The 22,580-nt window shown below is 38.6% G+C and overlaps 2 protein-coding genes across 4 annotated transcripts in view; one reads left to right on the top strand and one right to left on the bottom strand.

Annotated features, from left to right (window-relative positions):
- mkrn2 (makorin, ring finger protein, 2) overlaps nucleotides 1-791 on the top strand; it is an 8,962-nt gene extending 8,171 nt beyond the window's left edge. The window contains 1 exon segment of the mRNA NM_152979.2: nucleotides 1-791. This exon segment is cut by the window's left edge and continues 15 nt beyond it. Coding sequence (NP_694511.1) covers nucleotides 1-120 — 120 coding nt within the window. The 3' untranslated portion in view covers nucleotides 121-791.
- A 4,191-nt stretch (nucleotides 792-4,982) lies between these two features.
- raf1b (Raf-1 proto-oncogene, serine/threonine kinase b) overlaps nucleotides 4,983-22,580 on the bottom strand; it is a 52,527-nt gene continuing 34,929 nt past the window's right edge. For 2 of the 3 annotated variants that reach the window (XM_073915905.1, XM_017358231.4), the window contains exons 5-18: nucleotides 21,685-21,787; nucleotides 21,454-21,611; nucleotides 18,599-18,685; nucleotides 16,744-16,897; nucleotides 15,822-15,846; nucleotides 15,627-15,724; nucleotides 14,602-14,719; nucleotides 12,929-13,013; nucleotides 12,211-12,387; nucleotides 8,479-8,525; nucleotides 8,233-8,351; nucleotides 7,848-7,979; nucleotides 7,524-7,658; nucleotides 4,983-5,871 (exon numbers count right to left, since the gene is read on the bottom strand). In XM_073915905.1, coding sequence (XP_073772006.1) covers nucleotides 5,734-5,871; nucleotides 7,524-7,658; nucleotides 7,848-7,979; nucleotides 8,233-8,351; nucleotides 8,479-8,525; nucleotides 12,211-12,387; nucleotides 12,929-13,013; nucleotides 14,602-14,719; nucleotides 15,627-15,724; nucleotides 15,822-15,846; nucleotides 16,744-16,897; nucleotides 18,599-18,685; nucleotides 21,454-21,611; nucleotides 21,685-21,787 — 1,576 coding nt within the window. In that variant the 3' untranslated portion in view covers nucleotides 4,983-5,733. 3 annotated transcript variants of the gene reach the window in all.

Here is a 22,580-nt window from a genome sequence, read left to right as displayed (position 1 = left end):
CGTCTGTGGGACTTCATCGAGGAGCGTGAGCACCGGAGTGTCCCGCAGCTGGAGGACGAGGTCAATGACCTGGGGGAACTCTTCATGCAGCTGTCAGGAGCCTCAGACGCACCGCATTGATGAACACACACAGAACACACACACTCTTCATGCAGCTGTCAGGAGCTGCAGACGCGCCGCATAGATGAACACACACACAAACACACACACACTCAGACTCTTCATGCAGCTGTCAGAGCCTCACACACCAGCAGTGCAGCGCTGCATTGATGAACACACACACACACACACACACTACACATGGACAAGCAGCAGCACTTCCAGCATCTGTATGATGACTCCAGGTGTGTGTGTGTGTGTGTGTGTGTGTGTGTGTGTGTGTCCTCTCTCTATTTTGCTGCTTTTTTTTTATCGTCACACTTAAAGATCATGAGGAGATCATGAAGCAGAAGTCTCGCCGCTCAGACAGTGTAAACAGTGATGATGATGATGATGATGATGATGATCCAGTAGTTGAGGTGCTGTCTGTAGGTCACTTTATTGGTTCTGGGCTTCCTGCAATATTGCTGTGGTTATGATCAATAATAAAGCGAGCTCTTCGTCTCCACGGCCGGCTTGACTGGTGTTTAGCAGCGTTTGGATCTTGTTGCTGTGATCATTGTTTTGGACTGATATGAACTCACCGTACTGAACTCCACTCATCTGGCTTCCTCTTGAATTATGATGATGATGATGATGATGATGATTTGACACTGGGAGGAGGAGTGTAATAAACAGTTTAGTGACCGACAGACGTGTGTGTGTGTGTGTGTGTGTGTGTGTGTTCATGATTGCTCATATAGGCTGCAACATCACAATCACAACATCAGATTGTTTGAAGACGCCTTTAAAGCTGCTGTTGAAACAGCATCATGTGTGTGTGCGGATCATGCTCAGTGAACACTCATGTTTATCTGAAACTCAATGCTGAAGTCAGATATTCTGCTGTGAACATGTGCGTCTTTGTTTTGGTCATTTAACCCACCCAATGCCAGTTTAGCCAATTGTATTTCAGCACCCCGGGTTGCCAGATTGTGGAAAACAGCGTATTTCAATTATTGAGGAAGGCTCTCAGCATGAGTCTGCAACTGAGATGCGACCTCTGGTGGACAGTAGCAGACTCTGAAATGAGACGCAGATTCAGAGTTCCACATGAGGTTATTAATGAGCAAATAATATAAACATTACCAGTGTAAACATTAAGGGAGCAGGAGGCAGTTTCATAACAGTTGTTTAAAAAAAAAAAAAAAAAAGACTAGTCGAATCCTGACTTCAATGAGCCGAACTACACGTCCACGCTTCAACTGGTTCCATAACAGTACGTTGAAGATCATTTGATCTGACTGATCTGAGTTCAGCTTAAATAATCTGGATAAGTGCTCGTGCACGTTACTGTCCTGAAACCTTACATGTCCTGCACAGATGCGTCCATTATGTTGTGTGCTGCAATGGCAACTACAAGAGCTGAAAGAGCTGTGAAATGAGACACAGCGAGTGAGTGTTTGAGTTCATTACAATATAAACATTATCAAAAATACGGCTTGCAACATAGTAAGAGAGAATGCTGACAGGTAATAGCAGATCCACTCAATAGGCTACATACAGTTGAAATCAGAAGTGCACACACACACACACACACACACACTCTAAACAAACGAACACAACCAGTTTTTAAGAGTGTCTGATGGTAAATCAGAATAAACGTTTACTATTTAGGTCCATTAGGATTACTAAATACTAAAATAATGGGATGATGTTATTTGAGAATGTTTTATTGATTTCTAGACAGTCAAAGGTTTCCACACATTTCCTTGGCGTTTAGCTTTGCTTTTAAACTGTAACTTTGGTCAGATGTTTTGGGTCTCCTTCCACAAGCTTCTCACAATAGTTTGCAGGAATTTTGGTCCATTCCTCCTGACAGAATTGCTGTAACTGAGTCAGATTTGTAGGCTGTCTTGCTCGCAAAAGCTTTTTCAACTCTGCCCACACATTCTCTATAGGATTGAGATCAGGGCTTTGTGATGGCCACTCCAAAACATTCACTCTGTTGTCCTTTAAGCACATTTGAACTCATTTGGCAGTGTGCTTATGGTCATGGTCTGTCTGGAAGAGCCATTTGTGGCCATGTTGTAATGTCCTGGCTGAAGTGTTGAGATGTTGCTTCAGTATTTCTCCATAATGTTCTGTCTTCATGATGCCATCTCTGCTGTGAAGTGGACCAGTCCCTCCTGCAGCAGAACAGCCCCACAACATGATGCTGCCGGCCCCATACTGCACAGTTGGGATGGTGTTCTAGGCTGGTGCGCTTTCCTCTTTGTCCTCCAGATGTAACACTGCTCATTATGGCCAAACAGTTCAATCTTAGCTCCATCAGAGCACAGGACATGTCTCCACACATTAAGGCTGATTTATACTTCTGCGTCAAACGTCGGCGTATGCTACGGCGCTGACGCATAGCCCTTCGCCGTGGCCATCGGCGTCACTGACGTGCACCTCTCAAAAAATGTAACTACACGTCGCAACGACGCGTAGCGTAAGCTCTGTGATTGGTCGGCTTGGTAGCGCTGACGAGTCTGGGCGGGACCGAGAGCCGCGCGAATGGCGCGAGCGATTGTTTACAAGTGTGGAGTCCCGTGAAGGAGCTCCGGATTGAAAGTTTTGTTTTGTGTTTACCTCATAGTTAAAGTTGTTGCACGTCCGCCGGTTCCTGCCTTAAAATGAGCCAGTTTGAGCCACTTGTACATCCCGGAAGTGTTCAGGAAAAGCAAAACAGAAGAGAAGAAACTCGACACAGAGGAACATTTACACCTCACTGCCAACTAGCGTTTCGGAAGTGTTAATGCAGACCGACAGAGACAGCGCGCAGAAGTATAAATGCACAGCCACGCGCGTTGCCTGCGCCGTGGGTAACGCCGGTCACTTGACGCAGAAGTATAAACCAGGCTTTACTCTTTTCCCAGTGTCACTCAGCTAATGGTAATCTGGCTTTGCTGTTGATTCTGGCTTGTTGATTTTCTCATGTTGTCACACAGGGAAGCAGTGTGTTTGAGCTGTTCCTTCAATACTATTCTACAGTTGTGCCTCACATTAACTCAAATGTTGTCAATTAGCCAATCAGAAACCTCCAAAACCCTGACATCATCATCTGAGCTTTACAGAGGCAGAATAATCTTATTGTGTGTAAACTTGACTTTCAAGAAGAGTTAGAACCATTTCCCAAACAATCTCTCTCTCATTATTCTATTAAGCAGAACAGAAACACATGATCATCCTCACTTACCTAAAATAAAAACAGTTTAGTCACATTAACAGCTGACTGTTTTTAAATGGTGATGTGCCTTTTTATACAGTGCATGGAAACTTCTGCTTTCAACTGTATGTAGCAATATATTGGGAAAGTAGAGAGAGAGAATACGCTCTTACTGCAACTAATTGTTGCTTGCAAGAAAAAGTTAATGCACTGCAGACTAACTGTAACACAAATAAGCAAGTTAAAAATAATGGCAACATGCAGCAGGATTGTTAACTTGCTCTCAAAGCTGCTGGTTTCCCTTTGACACTCGTGTCTCCAGCAGCCTGTAGGAAAACATCTTCATATTAAAGTGAGGCTACTGCTCAGCCCAGAGCATCTCCTGATCATTCCACTCAGGGTTTACAGCGTTCAACTCAATCTTTAAGAAATGTAGCCTGCGTTTGCATATCAGTCAGTGCTTTCATTATATTGAGTTAATTCATATACTACAGAGAGCTAAGATCCCCCCTCACACATCTCTCTAGCAAACTATATGTTCTGCAGGATGCTTCACAATAATATCTCTGTGCACATACAGCAGATTATTCAGCAACATTTGGAACTAATCTGACAAAAATTAACTGAAGATCTGCACAAAAACTAGTACACCTACATGAATATGCTGTATATATAAAATATATACTATTATATATACTATTGTATAATATTAAATACAATTTAATAAACGGGGAAAGTTTCCCAGAGATCTGAAAGGGCATCCGCTGCGTAAAAAACGTGCAGGATAAGTTGGCGGTTCATTCCGCTGTGACGACCCCGGAATAATAAAGAGACTAAGCCGACAAGAAAACGAATGAATGAATTAACAGGGGAAAATTAACACAACCATTAAAAATATATTCAATATTTGTTGAAATGTTTGGTGTATATATATTCACTAATAGGAATATAACGTTTTTAACATCATTAAGAGGTTAAGTGAAGTAAAATAGCATCAAATTAAGGCAGGAGAATGTTAATATTACCTTGATAAAGCTTGAGAGTTAACCTGCTCCTGACTGCCAGAGTGTGAACTATCGTAAACTTGATTTATGAAACCCAATCCGACATTAATAAACCCAACTTACCAACATAAGCCTGGCTTCTTCTCTAAGCTTGGTTCATGGAACAGGCGGCAGGTGACACTGTAACCCTGTGTCCTGACAACACACTGCGAGATGAGCAGTGTACAAATACAGAAATGTAAACACAGCCACTCAGAATAGCGCACTCACTGCACTCCAGCACAATGCTGAGCTTTATCATCTAAAGAATACATATTAAAGCTCTTCAACATGTTATCTGCTGTTTATGCTAATGAGATGGGCACTAGTGGGCGGGGCTTTCCCACTTTGATGACACATACAAAGGCAGAATGTCAATCAAAGTGCTTCACCTATCAAGTTTGATAATAACAAATAGAATTCATTCATCTTCACCATGAGAGGAGGCTGAAGATACTCGTGCACACACACACACACACACACACACACCTGGGATAAAACACCTTATAAAACTGATTCTTGTGTAATCGGTGCTCTTTACATCCTTGCCTACTGCCAATGACGAACACTTCAACATCTCAAACCCCGTCAACACTGCAGATCAACACTCACAGCAGGCATCAATCATTATAAAACTACACCTGTGTGTGTGTGTTTAACTTAATTTTATTAAAATACAATGAATAAACCATCTGTTTACACGTTAATTCTCCATGACAGGCGACAACAAGCCAGTAGAAAGAAAGAAACCCTAGTAAGTCTGATAATAAAGTTAATACCCGCTCCTCTGCTGCAGTTCCTGAAACACACACAGAGGCAGAGCGCAGAGACGTGATCGGATAAAAACACACACACGGCACTGAGCACGCGCGTGCACACACACACACACACACACACACACACACACACATGATTGTAAGCTGGAGCTCAGATGTTTCCCAGCAGACTCAGAGACGGAGGAGCGAGAGAGAAACAAAGAGAGAGAGAGAGAGAGAGAGAGAAAGTGCTTTAGTGTTTCTCTGTCCAGTGAAGGAGAGAGAAATCAGCATGACAATACACACACACACACACACACACACACAAACCAGTGGATGAGTGTGTGTGTGTGTGCGCATGTATGTTATAGTGTGTGTATGTGAATTATGTCAATGTGTGTAAATGTGTGTGTGTTTTTGTGAATGTTTTGTGTGCATGTGTTTGTGCATGTATGTGTGTGTGTAAATGTGTCTGTTTATGTGAATGTTTATGCATGAGAATGCCTATGTGTGTGTGTGTGTGTGTGTGTGTGTTTTATTAGTGTGTATGTGAATGTGTGTGTGTATGTGTATCTGACTGTGTGTTTATGTATTTATGAGTGTAAATATATGTATGGGTGTGTGTGTGTGTGTGTGTGTGTGTCCATCATTTAAAGGCAGAGGTGAGTGCCAGCGTGCAGACGTTCATGTCCTCGGTGTGTGTGGCTCTGTGCAGCGACGGTTCAGACGCGCTGCGGTTTATCTTGGGGAGCGAATGCTGGAGGAGCTCGATAGAGGACAAGATCTGGAAGAAGAACACAACAACACTGATCTGTCAATCACCACAACAACAACACACAGATGAAGACTGAACTTAATAAACTGAGAATAATAACTGATTAATTTCCTCTTCGTCATGATGACAGTAAATAATATTAGACCGGATATTCTTCAAGACACTGGTGTTCAGCTTACAGTGACATGTAAAGGCTTCACTAGGGTAATCAGGGTAAAGTTAGGGTAATTAGGCAAGTCATTGTATAACAGTGGTTTGTTCTGGAGAATAATATTGAGCTTAGCATGTGTTTATAAACAAATAAAACTGCTTTCAATCATAAATGTTATGAAAAATGTCCTTGTTCTTTAAAAAATCCACCTGCTAGTCAACGCAAACTTCTACTCAGCCAATCACAGGGCAGCAGCTCACTGCATTTCTGCATGTAGACATGGTCAAGAGGATCTGCTGCAGCTTAAAGTGAGCATCAGAATGGGGAAGAAAGGGGATTTAAGAGACTTTGACCATGGCATGGTTGTTGCTGCCAGACGGGCTGCTCTGAGTATTTCAGAAACTGCTGATCTACTGGGATTTTCACGCACAACCATCTCTAGGGTTTACAGAGAATGCTCCGACAAAGAGGAAATATCCAGTGAGCGGCAGTTCTGTGGGCGCAAATGCCTTGTTGATGAGGTCAGAGGAGAATGGCCAGACTGGTTCCAGCTGATAGAAAGACAACAGTAACTCAAATAAGCACTCGCTACAACCGAGCTCTGCAGAAGAGCATCTCTGAACACACAACACGGCCAACCTTGAGGCGGATGGGCTACAGCAGCAGAAGAGCACACCGGGTGCCGCTCCTGTCAGCTAAGAACAGGAAACTGAGGCTACAATTCACACAGACTCACCAAAACTGGACAATAGAAGATTGGAGAAACGTTGCTGCTCTGATGAGTCTCCATTTCTGCTGCATCATTCAGATGCTCAGGGCAGAATTTGGCCTCAACAACATGAAAGCATGGATCATCCTGCCTTGTATCAGCGGTTCAGGCTGGTGGTGGTGGTGTAATGGTGTGGGGGAGATTTTCTTTGGGTCCATTAGTACCAATTGAGCATCAACGCCACAGCCTACCTGAGTATTGCTGCTGACCATGTCCATCCCTTTATGAGCACAGTGTCTCCATCTTCTGATGGCTACTTCCAGCAGGATAACGCAGCATGTCATAAAGCTCAATCATCTCAGACTGATGAACATGACGATGAGTTCACTGTACTCAAATGGCCTCCACAGTCACCAGAGCTCAATCCAATAGAGCAGCTTTGGGATGTGGTGGAACGGGAGATTGGCATCATGGATGTGCAGCCGACAAATCTGCAGCAACTGTGTGATGCTATCATGACAATATGGAGCAAAATCTCTGAGGAAGATTTCCAGCAGCTTGTTGAGTCTACACCAAGAAGGATTAAGGCAGATCTGAAGGTAAAATGGGGTCCAACCCGGTACTAGTAAGGTGTACCTAATAACCTAATAAAGTGGTATATATATATATATATATATATATACACACACACACACAAGCACACACACACTATGAAACTACTTCTCAGTGCTGTGCTGCATAATGTGTGTGTGTGTGTGTGTAGCTGTGTTGTGTTATCAGTGTATGTGTGCTGTTGCTGACCTGTGGGAAGAGCGGGCGCTCCTCTTTGGTCTTCTGAATGCAGTCGGACACCAGTCTCTTCATGGCTTTAGGACAGCTCTTATACAGCTTACTGAGGTCTGGAGACAGATAACCCCGACCCACCATAAAGATGATCTGCACACACACACACACACACACACAGAGAGAAAGACACAGGTACACAGTAATTAAATGATGACAGAATTTTCAGTTTTGGGTGAACTGCCCCTTTAAGAATATAATGAGGTCACTAAGAATTTTTCACACACTTAAGTTGAGGGTGTCCAAATATTTTCACGTGACGTTTGGTCTCTTGCCTCTCACCTGATCTCTGTTTCCAATCATAGAATAAGGCAGTTCTCCGGTCATCAGCTCATACAGGACGATCCCGTACGAGTACACGTCTGACTGGAAGCTGTACGGGTTATTATCCTGCATGCGGATCACTTCAGGAGCCTGAGGAGAACATCAAGCACACAACACACTGAAGCATCGCTGTTAGAGCTGAAACTTGACGACACACTCATCACAGACGCATTCACATCTGGTAACGGGGCAGAACAGGTCTATTAAGATTAATAAAGGATTTTCAAACATTTTAAAAGTGTTTCCAAGGAAAAACTGAGATGTTTGGTGCTCACTTTACAGGCTGAGTCTATATAAAGTCATTTGAATGCACATCATATTAAATTGTGAGTTATTAACGCACCATCCACAGAATGGATCCAGACGGCTGCTCGACTCTATGAGAGCCGCTCCAGCGAGCCTTTACTGTGGCCAAACCGAAGTCTCCAATCTTCACCGTCAGACCCTCGTGCAGGAAGATATCTGAGCGTCCGTCAGGGAATTGACCACATTATAGTCATATTTACACACTCAAACACACAGCTATTCACTCACAGCGCAAAAAAACAAGAGATAATATAATGTGCAGGTGTTTGTTAGTGAAAGATACTGTTGGACTTCATGTCTCGGTGGATGATGTTCTTTGCATGCAGGTAACTAGAAGAGAAGAGAAACACGGGCAGTTAATAGCAAACACTGTAACACTACACCACTGGCCAGCGCTGGGTAGGTTATTCATCACTAATCACATCATTAAAGCTGTGTTCAATTACTTTAGAGTCAATTCAGGTCAATCGGGACACCTTTACCTGGTCATCTCAATGGAAATAGTCAAACATAAATTGACTAGTCAACAAGTAAATTAAGTACATTGCTACATATATATGTGTGTGTGTGTGTGTGTGTGTGCGTGTATATTTTTTTTATATTTGATATATATTTACATAGGGTATGAATCAATATAAATAATTATTTATTAATTTTCAAATATGGCGGTTCATTCCGCTGTGGCGACCCCGAATTAATAAAGGGACTAAGCCAACAAGAAAACGATTGAATGAATTTTTATAAGCAAGGTTACATTTATCTGATAATTGCACATGGAAATATATATATATATATATATATATATATATATATATATATATATATATATATATATATATATATATATATATATATTTCCATGTGCAATTATCAGATAAATGTAACCTTGCTTATTTGAAAATTAATGAATAATTATTTATTTTGATTCATACCTTATGTAAATATTTATCAAATATAATAAACAGACATTTGTTTAATTCCTAAAATAAATAAAAACATTTACCTGTAAATGAATCATAATTTTTTTTTATAAATGAATATGACATGATTCATAAAAATGTATTTGATTCATAAATAAATAAATATCATATTATATATTACATTACATTATATTACATTAAATATATATATATATATATATATATATATATATATATATATATATATATATATATATATATATATATATATATATATATATATATATATATGTTCATTTATTTATATTGTATGAATTATATAAAGAGTTAAAGAAATACAGAATTCGTATACCAAAAAATATAATTACTCTGAAACTGAACAGCTGAATTTATTTACAGTGTTTAAGGCAAGTATATATATTAAGTAACTGCACTTATTTGACCTAAAATTGAAAAGTAATCTGTTTCAGTACTTTACAGCAGATAATAATTTAATCACATGAACTAATCACTATGCAGCTAGTTACAGCCAACAGTGCTACTCGCGTAGTTTATACAGTGTGTATATTTGGCCTCATCGTGATGCAGGTAGAGAACACAGCCAGGCTTTAACTGATAAAAGCACCTCAGGGTTTACATATAAACACACGGCTGCAGGTCTATAAATAGCTGATGCTTTCATGCAGTGCACATGGGAATCTGAGCTGAAAATACACTCAATGTGTTGCATTACAGCGCAAAAACATTAAAGAGAAGCTGGCTTTGAACACACTAAAACAGACAAATACAAAAGTTAAACTCTTCTGTATCTTTTAAAAGTCTCTTCTGTTCTGCATGCTTTAAACAGAATGTGTATATCGGAGGGTTGGTTTTAACTTGTGAAGGTTTGTGAATATATGCATACATAATTTCCTTAATTTCATTTAAATATTTACTTTATTATAATATTTTTTATTTAATTTATGTTTTTCTTTTTTTTTTCTCCAAAGCTGCATTTATTTGGTCAAAAATACAATAAATATTACAACAAAAAAGTGAAATTTTATTATCCTTTACAATAACTGTGTTCTATGTGAATGTGTAGTGAAATGTCATTTATTTCTGTGATTCAAAGCTGAATTTTTACACCAGTAAAACAGATCTTATGATTCTAATATGATTATCTGAGGATCAAGAAACATTTCTGACTATTAACAATGTGCAAATGCTTCATTTGTTTGGAGAAAACTCTGATACGTTTCATTTTTTGAGGATGTTTTTGATAAATATAGATCGAACTACACTAATCAGTAAAGGTCTCTGTAAACTTTTCATCAGTATCAGATTGCTGTACAGTTTCAAAGGCAACCACTCACATGCAAGCATTCATTTCTAGATACACTGCACTGGCTGTAAACTATTAACAGCAGTAGTGTTTATTTCAATGCTAATCGGTGGTTTTAGTGCTTTGCTTTACACATCAAATTGCTAAAGATGCCAAAAATCATTGAAAACTGAACACATTTTCAAAAGCTCAAACTTTCATGATTCCAGCCAATTATTTACCACCGAAAAGCCCCCAAAACACACACACACACACACACACACACACAAAATGCCCACCTGAGTACATCAGCAAATGACAGAATTTCCATCAAACACTGTTAATAAGAGCAGACGTGTCTAGACATCTGCAATAACTCTGAGAAGGAAGCGTTTCTGCTAGTTTTGAAAGTTGATCCGGCTGTTCATTTCCCTGGTCTGACCAGGCTGGGTTATTTGCTTAGTTGCATGTTTTAATTTGCATTTAACAAATAACAGCATTTACGGCTGCAACCGGCTGCTTGACACACACTGCTTTAGGCAAACCTGCTTTAAAGGGCCACTACTGCGCATGTTCATGCAGGACACTTGATGAAGAGTGTAATGTAGATGTTTGTGGATGTAAACAAGCGCAGATAATGTTAAAGTTATTGTCTAACTAAAGCCTGAAATGAGTCATTAATTAATCCAGTCTTGTATTTTCAGCACAAACCTTTGGAGGTTTGAGTATATTTACTTAATGTCAGCCCACAGTCTCCATTGGTCCACTCACAAATCCTTTAAATTCAAGAAAACTACCATCACTGTTATTGCTCTGCACCATTAGCCATCTGACTAATCAGAGGAGAGACAACTAACCAACGAAAGCTATTTGACCAACGACAGCGAAGTAGATCATCTGACCAATCAGAGCAAAGCAAATACATCTGACCACTCAAAGCAGAGTCAACAAACCAATCAGAGCAGAGTACAGCCATCCGACCAATCAGAGAAAAGCAGATCAATTGACCAATCACAGCAGAGTAGAGCCATCCAACCAATCAGGGTGGTCTGATAAATTAGAGCAAAGCAAATCCATCTGGCCAGTCACAGCAAAGAGTCAACAGACCAATCAGAGCAGAGTAGAGCTATCCGACCAATCAGAGAAAAGCAGAGTCAATTGACCAATCATAACAGAGTAGATCTACCCAACCAATGAGGTCTTCTGGTCAATCAGAGCAAAGCAAAACCATCTGGCCAGTCAGAGCAAAGAGTCAACAAACCAATCAAAGAATAAAGCCATCTGACCAATCAAAGAAAAGCAGAGTCAATTGACCAATCATAGCAGAATAGATCAATCCGACCAATAAGGTCATCTGACCAATCAGAGCAAAGCAAATCCATCAGGCCAGTCTAAGCAAATAGTCAACAAACCAATCAGTCATCCAACCAAACATCCGCCCAACCAATCAGAGCAGTGATTCCCAGCCCTGTTCCTGGAGGCACACTCACAGTACACATTGTAGATGTCTCCCTTATCTGAAGCATTCAGTTCAGGTTCTTCTGATGTCCTGATGAGATGATTCAGGACTGTTTGAATAGGAAGAGGTTGTGCACTGCTGGTGTGTCTTCAGGAACACGGTTGGGAAACACTGGACAGGATCTTTGAATCATGATGAGTGTTTCTAAACCTTGCATTGACCAAAATCAGGAACTTTCAAAACAGTGTAACAGCGGCCCTTTAAAGTGTTGGTGAGCTGCTTCAGGTGTGTTTAGAGGCAGTTTTCTGCAGTCCGGCGCTGTGCAACACTCACTCCATGCCCTGAGCCGTCTGTCTGGCGATGTCCATCAGCTGGAACATCTGGAAGTTTGTCTCCTGCACATGCAGGTGTTTGTAGAGGCTGCTTCCCTCACACCACTGCGTCACGATGGCCAGCTTCACCTTCGTCATGTAGCCCATAAACAAGACGATATTAACATGCCTGGTCTTCCTGCGGGAAAACATAAAGACAAGAGTTCAGCAGTGTGACCACAACTCCACTGTCCGCTCTGACAGAATAACACGAGCTGTGTTTCCATTCAAACATACCAATTACATTTATGCCAAAGCTGGAGAATCGCTTACATTTTTAGCCATCTTGGTATTTCCATCAAACATTGTTTTATGCAATAATTTAAAATGCAAATACAGATAGGTGGAAAGATTGTGGAAAGCAGATTTAAATATAGCGAGAGCAGTCGGGTCAGTTCTAGTATACAGACAAACAGCTAAATACAGAGTAAATAAACAGCGAGAGCAGTCAGATGTCAGATGAGCACGAATTCTTTTGAATGGGAAGGAAGATTTAAAATGACAAACAAAAACCCGTATGTTTCACGACGTGGACAAAGAAATATACAACATTCCCTGACTTTCAGTGTCTGCAATACACCTTTTAAATGTCCATATTGCAGAAATCCCGCAGGAACCCTGTTGAAAGTTTCTCTAAAGCTGAACTGAATGATTTATCTGGGCCTTTCCTGCTGGTTTACCTGAGAACAGCCACTTCATTGCGAAAGGCCTGCAACTGCTCCGGTGTTGGATTGATGACCTTTAAAATCTTCACAGCAACATCACCTGAAAATAAAGCCAGCAGCATTTATTTATACTCCGCTTTACATTATAAAGCTACTTCCTGAAGCTCAAATATCATAGCAGCACAACACTGGTCACTCTGCATAAGAGTGTACAGCAGATGCATGCACATGCAGCTGAAGTCAGAATTATTCGCCCCCTTTGAATCTTTTTCTTTTCTAAATATTTCCCAAATGATGTTGAACAGATTCAGGAAATGTTCACAGTATGTCTGATAATATTTGTTCTTCTGAAAAAAAGTCTTATTTGTTTTATTTCGGATAGAATAAAAACAGTTTTTAATTTTTTAAACACCATTTTAAGGTCAATATTATTAGCCCCTTTAAACTATATTAGTTTCTGTTAACCCTTTAAATGCCACTTTTAAGCTGAACACTAGTGTCTTGAAGAATATCTAGTCTAATATTATTTACTGTCATCATGACAAAGAGAACATAAATCAGATATTAGAGATGAGTTATCAACACTATTATGATTAGAAATGTGCTGGAGAAAACTTCTCTGTTAAACAGATATTGGTGAAAACATCAGGGGGTTAATAATTCTGACTTCAACTGCACGTGCACATTTATAAATGCATGACAGGGAATATGCAATTAATCTGAATCATCAATACAACAATATTTATTGCAGAGCAGGGCTATTTTAGGATCACTGAGTGCATACTGCAGTTTTCATAGGGTCAAATTCTTAACTAATAATCAAGTTGAGCTAATGCATCTATTAGTATATGATATGGTCATATTAATATGATAGCTGCATTTAAAGCTGCAGTATACAGATTATTTGTTGTTTGTTTATATATAGTTGAACACTAAATGATTTGCCTCCTGTGAAACGGTAATTATTTTACAAATATTTCCAAAGTGCTGTTTAACAGGGATGAGATTTGTCAAAATTTTAACCATAATAGTTTAATAACTGATTTATTTTCTCTTTGTCATGATGACAGCACATAATATTAGACTAAATATTCTTTAAGACACTAGTATTCAGCTTAAAGTGACATTTAAAGACTTCACTAGGGTAATTAAGTAACTTAAGCAAGTCATTGTATAACAGTGGTTTATTCTATAGACTATAAAAAAGATTTCCTCAAGATAATATTGACTATAGCTGGTTATTTACACCATTTAATGTCACTTGGGGAATATTATAAACATAATATTATAAACATACAACCAATACCTCGGGAAATGAGTATATTGTGAAAAGGTTGAGTATTGATGAGAGCTGGTGCCACCCTGATCAGCTAATGAACTCAAAACACCTGAAGAGGCCTTTAAACGCTCTGTCAGATGAGTTCTGCAGGCTACACAATCATGGGGAATTCACTCATAATATTAGTATTACTTTATAAAAGTATAAAAATAAAAGTAAAAAGGTATAATTATAATGTTGTATCATACTTATAAACTGCAACACAGACACTATGGTACAGAGAATGTCTTGTGGCTGACACAGCTGCCTCTTTAATCTGCCTAAATACTACTGGAATTCAAAAAACAACTAACAATAACAAACGGTGTTACAAGAAATACATCAAATGCTGAAGAGAAAGGAGTCTTACCGTGCCATTTCCCTTTGTAAACTGTGCCGAAAGAGCCTGAGCCGATCCGGGAGAGCAAAAGCACCTCAGTGGCCTCGATCTCCCAGTAGTAGCTGGAGTCTCTCTTCTCTCGAGGACGCTAACACACAGACAACAACAACTTTAACTACAGCGCACACAAAACTGACTCAATGCATGACTGCTTACTTAAAGAAAACCTACTTTATCCCTTAAAACTTACTTATTACATTGCACTTATTTTACAATCCAAACCTTTTGTTTTATTTTTAAAAAAAAAGCTTAAAGCTGTGAGAAATAATGTGAGAATGATGAGCTTAACCTCAAATCCTATGACATAAACACACACTTCAGTGAAGAAAAGCCTGAAAATATCACCAGAAAAAAATCTAAAATAGGAAACAATTAAATATATTAACTTTAAAAAAACATCTAAATTGTGAGAAGCAAACAATTCTGTAGAGCAAACCTGAATAGTGAGATTTAATTGTAAAAAATTAAGGTGCAAATGATTATTCAGTAGTAAATTCAGAGTGCTTTCTCAGTATTCAGAGAAAACAAGTCGGCAGTGGAAATTAAAGGAACAAACTCACAATTGTGAGGAAAAAAGTCAGAACTGCAGCGCTTACATCTTACATTTCAGTGTTTTATATTCATAAACAAGCTTTAATAGAAATGTCATGCAATGAAAATAATAATAATAATTTGTTCTACACACCTGCCCGGATCATGAAATCATGTTTAAACTACACTGTAAACACGATTAGTTGACTTTACTTTAAACACTGAGTGAGCCTGATGCCTTAACATTATTAAGAGCATGAAATATGTACATGATTATCATAATTAAGTCCACTTAGTTGCAACAGGTTCACTCACTTTTTAAAGAAACTAGTTAATTTTACTGTGTTGATGAGTAGCAAGAAACTAATCTAAACTCTGTGGAAACACTTGATAACGTTTGTTTTAAAGTTTGGTTGTGATTTCTCATCACGTTTTACAGTAAAGTGGATGTTCGTGTCACTTACGATTCGTTTTTCCTGAGTGTTACTCGAAGGCGCTTTCTCCCTGTGAGCTGGAGCTGGGGTTTTGGACCATTCGGTCGGGCTTAAGTTTTGAGGGCTTCCTGTGAGTTAAGGTGACAGATAAATGAGGCAGGTAAGCACACATTTTAGCCTCAGCTTCACAGCGAAATCTGGGGGAAATCATGAAAAACCCTTTACCTGATTCATCATGCCTTAAGGCTTCCTGAGAATGAAGAGGGGAGAATCATTTTAGCACACGAGAAGATCAAGAGGAGATGCAATAATAGTTTAAAAAGGCATTAATGATGATCATTTTCGAATAGAAAAGAGCAGTGAGGAGAAAAAGTGAGATTTACGAGCTTAACTTAAAATTGCATGACCAAAAAATCTCACAAATGAAACAAAAACATGGAAAATCAACTTGGATTCGTGAGAAATTAAATCAAGCGCACACAGAAAAACTGGCTGAAATGCATGAAGCTCACTGAATAAGTTTATTTTATGGCTCAAAGCTGACTTATAAATTGTAATTCTGAGCTTTTTCCAACAAAACTCTTTTGAATTTCAAATTAAAATCGAAAAATTTAAATTAGAAACTCAAAACTGTGAGGAAAAAGTGAGAATTATGAGCTCAACTTGAAATTGCATGTCAGAAAAAGTCTGAAAACATCAGAAATCAACTAGCAATTTTCAACAAACATAACAAAAAAATAAAATAAAAACAAGATATTAGCTTGTGACAAAAAAGTCGATAGTTCGGGACCCAATTAAAGACCTAAAAGGCATTAATACTTCCAAAAGTGCTGTGAGCAAAAATGTGAGATTTACAAGCTTAACTTAAAATTGCATGACAAAAAAACACAATAAGAACAAAAAAACATGAGAACTTAACTTGGATTTGTGAGGGGGAAAAACTCAGAGCAAAAATAAGAGATATCATCAATCTGAACTGAGACACAAACAATTGTGCGAGTCTGAATAGTGAGATTTTTTAAGTCAAATGTTTGATTCTGCGGTCAATAAAAACTTGCATTAGTATAACTCAGAATCATAAGAAAAGCAGCAAATTCAGAATGTTATCTGAGTATTCATGAAGACACTGGTGACACTGGCGGATTACCTGATAAGCAGCTTCATCGACTGGCTGGGTTGTGCTCACCATGTGGACATTGGGTGTGGATGTGGACAAGACTTTATGGCCCAGAGAGACTCCAGGGGACGGCAGGGGTGTGATGTAGTTCAATGCATTTGGCGTTGAGTATCTGTGATAGGGACTGGAGAAGGTTTTACAGTCAGAACATACAGGAATTAGGCTTTTCTGAGAAGGTGCGAGGGAGTATTTAGGCTCAGATCTGAGCAGATTCTAAAGCCAATCATTTCAGATGGTTATGAGTAAATACCACCCTTCAGTATTTATAATAATAATAATAATTTACTATAGATTAGAACATCATGAGGCAGATTATAATAGCAGATTGGTGATGCAACCTACATTAGATGACAAAAGGAAAACACCCAAATTAAAAAAAAACTACAAGTGTAATTCAATACCACCGGGGGAAAAAGAAAACAAAGGGGCGCTTTGGCTCGTTTTAATTTTCAGTGGACTTGTTGGGTCAGTTCACTAGATTTGAGCTAAACATAGAGAGAGGGATAGATTACCTTTAGGGATGCACTGAAACTAACAAACTTGGCCGAAACTGAAAAAAAGGAAACCAAAATAAACGATGCCAATTACTAGCTCCACTGCATTTACAGCTATAACGGTGTAGTAACCTTACTAGGATCAAGGAATTGCAATTGCATAAATTAAAATTAAAGTTTTAAAAGAATAAATCGATTACAAATAAAATAAAAATATGTATTTAGCACACTGCAACAGTGGGTTATCATCACTTCTGAGGACGGGGACTTCAGACCGACAGATCTAGCTGCTGGGTGGTTGAGCTCTTCATCTGGCTGATGTTCGAGAAAGATTTGAGATAGTCTGTTTAAATACAGCCAGTGCTTAAATAACATTTTTGTCAAACTTGTTAAATATCCAGCAGAAATATAGCTACAATCTGATAGTCACACGCTCTATATAGTATAGTATAGCCCTGATTTTGACTCGCCAACAGGACTGCGCTCAAACGCCTGAAATCACAGGCAAACCGCTGCTCGTTCACGAGAGTAACAATCACACAGTGTGAACTATCAAAGACGCCATCTGAGAGAATCACCAATGAGTTACCGACACCCGTCAGATAAATATCTGGAGCTGTCAGTGATTTAAAATCATGTGAAAATAACACCGGCGATCACCTACAGCCAATGAAAGAGCAGCATCCAGGCCACAACATCAACAAGCCTGGCTTCTCTTGAGAAAAGGCCTTCTTTTCAGTCTATTTGGAGCCAAGAAATGGAGGAAAAACTAGAGTAAGTTTGTAAGCAGCACCAGTGTCTGTGTGACGTGTCATCTGAGCAGCACCACAACCAGCTCGACCAAGAAAAAAGATGGAGAGAAACTGCTAATCCCATTTAAAACCCAAAAGAGCAAAGTCAGTCCACTGTCTAGCCCACTGAAGGCTTCTTTCTCATGATGTAGTTAAGAACTAAAGATATCCTCCGTGACCTCCCGGTGTTTCCATGTCACTTCTCGCGTGTGTTTGGTGGAGTCGTAGTTTGCGGACTGAGACAAAGTTGTTGGCGATTCTCCTATTGTAAAGTCATGCAGGGTCGCTGATCCATCTTACTATTTCGGCTTTATTTATTCATCTCGCATCTTTATATCGCGTATCAAGTTCAGTCATGATGAAGTGCAGAGGATCCACAAAGATGCACTAGACACACCGCAGACATGCTGCTTGAGACAGCACAGGCAGGCCACGCTTATCCCATATCGGCCGTGTTGTATCTTTCAGCCGAATTAATTTTCAGCGGCCGGATATTCGGTGCATCCCTAAAAACATACATTCATATACAGTTATATTTACCTGAAGGAGAATCTAGAGTTTTGCATGCGACGGGACGAGAGCGGAGGGAGGGTCAGAGCCCCGTTCTCTCCAGGAGTCGGGAACAGCCTGGAAAAACAGAAAACCTCTGAATACACCAACATAACAGAGTAAACAGCACAGACATTACCTTCAACATCATCTGTTCTCCAGACAAATGAAAATAAGACCAGCTGTTTTCCCTAAAGTGAATTTAATCACTCTTCTGGAGCTACATTAGCTCTGCTTCCATTCAAAGATGTGAAGTAGATTAATGCGCAAATCTGGAATATGCATAAAATATTATATTAGAGAATAAAGCAGCATTTCCAGATGACGAGAAACAGAAGAGCGTCAAACCCTCACTTCATAATAAACCCGGAAGCTGAAATCAGCTGACAAAAAATCTAAACGATCCAGTTTTCCCCACAGTTACAGCTGACAGGTGCTCACACTGTCTTACCTGACGCTCAACACACACACACACACATCTGTTAACATCTCAAAAACAGTCCTCGAGGGTTTCGTGAACCATTAACACACCTGATTTATGTAAAATTTCTGCTCCAAATTTTACATTTTACTCTACAAAATAAAATATGAACATCTTCATTTCTCTTTATTGATAACCCTTTCAACTGAAGAGATTAAGATTTAGGAACTGCTTTCTGAACTGAAATGGCTGAGTCTGCACAAACTGCCCCATTTCAAACCTCTAAATGGACTAATGAGGATTCTTGTTGGTTCGATGCTAGAAAACGTCATATAATGAATCATCTTCTTGATGTATTCCAGCATGGTGAGCAGAAGAAAGGAGCTTTGTACTGTGCATTAGCTGATTTTCATTGATACTCATCTGCAAAGCTCACTGTACGAGCGCCTGTATGCAAAACTATTTCTGTGCATCAAGAGACTTCCCTTGAACTACAGCTACATGTTTATCTACGCTTCAATAGGGGAAATACGCTGAGAATACCTCACGCTGAACACATAATCAGCCCTTGAAGCGTGCCTACACACATTATACTGCAGATCAAAAGCTAGAACAAACACAACTGTTTTAATATATACAGCTGAAGTCAGAATTAATCATTGATTTTGTTATTTCTTTTTTAAATATTTCCCAAATAGTGTTTAACAGATTGAGGAAATGTTCACAGTATGTCTGATAATATTTGTTCTTCTGGAAAAAGTCTTATTTGTTTTATTTCGGCTAGAATAAAAGCAGTTTTAAATTTTTTAAACACCATTTTAAGCTCAATATTATTAGCCCCTTTAAGCTGTATATTTTCTCGATAGTCTCCAGAACAAACCATCGTTATACAATAACTTGCCTAATTACCCTAACCTGCCTAGTAACCCTAATTACCCTAGTGAAGCCTTTACATGTCACTTTAAGCTGTATAGAAGTGTCTTGAAGAATATCTAGTCTAATATTATTTACTGTCATCATGACAAAGAGAAAATAAATCAGTTATTAGAGACGAGTTATTAATACTATTATGATTAGAAATGTGCTGAAGAAATCTGCTCTCCGTTAAACAGAAATTGGGAAACAAAAATTAATGGGGAGGCTAATAATTCTGACTTCAACTGTATAAGTTTTATTCGCTCAGTAAAACTTCAGTAACTTGATGTAAAATATGACAATTTTAAATATGTGAATGCATTTTAATAATGTAAAACACATGTGAATGCTAATATTTGTTAAAAGTGTAACACATTGCTGCATGTAAAGCTGAATTTTCTGCATCATTATTCCAGACTTCTGTCTCACATGATCCTTAATCATAATATAATTCTAATAATAATTTCATTATATAATTAATATTGGAAAAAACTGACATAGCCATGTTTTATTTTTCTGTGATATATAACGCAATATGAATATAATGTCACCACTTGACTTGAACAGATAAATTAGGAAATAATTCATAATTTTATGTTGATTGGGATGATTTAGTATGACCATTAATCAGTAAAAATGAAACACAGACAGTGCTTTATGGTTTTCTGCAGAGTCTAATTGCATTCAGGTACAGAAATCTATTAATTCAATGTAAATAAAAAACACTGCATAGTTGTATAAAAACGTACATACAATTAATCTTTGATAAAACTACAAATGCTATAATTTCATATGCACCTACTTGAATTCGTGAAGCTACAGGCCATAAAAATGAGGCAAACAAGCAATTTATTAAGGTTAAACTTCCCCAAAAGTGAAGTAAGTACTCCCTTCAGGGCTCCTCTGACAAATTCTATAAAACTTGGACCCCGATTTACACAGTTTTTGACTCTTTGGCCTCATTAGATTCTGACTGAGATGGTCAGGGGTAAACTTGTCTTGATGTTGGACTGTGCCATCTGCTTGTGTGAGTATTCTCCCTGAATTATATTCATGTTATTTTCTTCCCCCCTCCCCCTTTTTAAGTTTTGTTTTAGTTATTTTTATGACATTTATGGACCATATACTTTAATATAAAGTTTCACTGTTTATTTCATGTACATTTAAAAGAGTCTGTAGAGATTTCTCATTTCTCCCGGGAGGTTTGTGGGTGGGTGTGGGTATGTAACGTTGGATAGTTCTAGTTTGATCTTGGGCTTAACAAAAAAAAAAGGAAAAATGCAGACATTGTATTGTTGTCTGTTGTGTTTTTTCTATATTTTACCTGTCTGTGCAATAATGTATATGTTAAAAAAAAGTTTAAGCTTCCCAATGACTATACAGTGTGGTTCCTGGTCAACTATAATCCCTCAGATTTCAACAGGATGAATAAACTGACATTGCAGATGCTGCGATGTGACGATGTGGATTTGCACATCGTGGTGCCGATGCTGAACACATATATACTCACAGGAGTTGGCGAATGTTGCTCCAGTCCACACACATGGTTGGCACTTTGGTGCTGCAGTGCTCGTGAAACTTGTATCCGCACGTCTGACATCTGAAGCCGTGCAAAAGAAACTTCTGACAGATGTCACAAAAGGCCAACTTCAAAAATGTTTTGCGTACCTGAGAAGAGGACGGGCAAATGTTAGAGCGATGCCGAACACCGCATCCACTCACATGCGTTACAGAAACTCACAAAATTGTGCGTGGTCAATGGCACGTGATCTAAGACTTCAACCAGCAGCTCCTCTCCGACCAGTGAGGTAGAATCAGTGCTCCAGTCCATGCGCAGCTTCTTACTGCACAGAAAACAAAGCATGAACGGACTCTGAGATGCAGGTTTATAATCAGGTCCTGGTAATAACACAGAACACTTGTGTGCATAAGTATTCACCCCCTTCAAGTCAAGCGTTATTGTCATTCAGCTACATGTGTGCATATAAGGTGGAACAATATGCCAAGTCTAAACTAGTGCAGAGCCTAAACTAAACACAATTAATCTCATCTGAAATAAAAGTTTGTTTTGACCATGTAAGTGTGTGTGCTGTGCATATGTATTGTGTGTATATAAAGACACACATGCATGCATACATTTGAGAAAATGTTTATTTATATTTAGATATGCTATATAAATGTTTACCTTACAAATTATACATGAATTTTAATATTTATGTAACAACATAGTTTTGTATAGTTTGGTTTCCATGCATTATAAATATACATCATACACACACATTATATATATCATGTCAAAACAAACTTCAATTTTGGATGCAATTAATCTTTGCGCAGCATTAGTCTAAACATAAACAATCATGAATATAAACACAACACTGGACGTAAGAGCAGTTTTTAAAACCTACACATGTTAACATACTAGACATACTGATCTGACCACACACACATTCTATAAATGTACAACATATGTACTATATTCAATCAGTATTTAGCACATGCACAACTCATTCAGAATATCCCTGCAGTAGGGCTGTCGCGGTTATTAAATAACCTAAATGTGGTTATTTAATATAAATGTGGTTTTATCGGATGACTGTGACTGCTGCAATTCCACAGCAAATATAGAAATGCAAA

Source organism: Danio rerio, chromosome 11 (genome assembly GCF_049306965.1).
Source record: "Danio rerio strain Tuebingen ecotype United States chromosome 11, GRCz12tu, whole genome shotgun sequence".
NCBI lineage: Eukaryota > Metazoa > Chordata > Actinopteri > Cypriniformes > Danionidae > Danio > Danio rerio.
The sequence above is the reverse complement of the archived record's forward strand: the minus strand, read 5'-3'. Positions and strand labels throughout refer to the sequence as shown.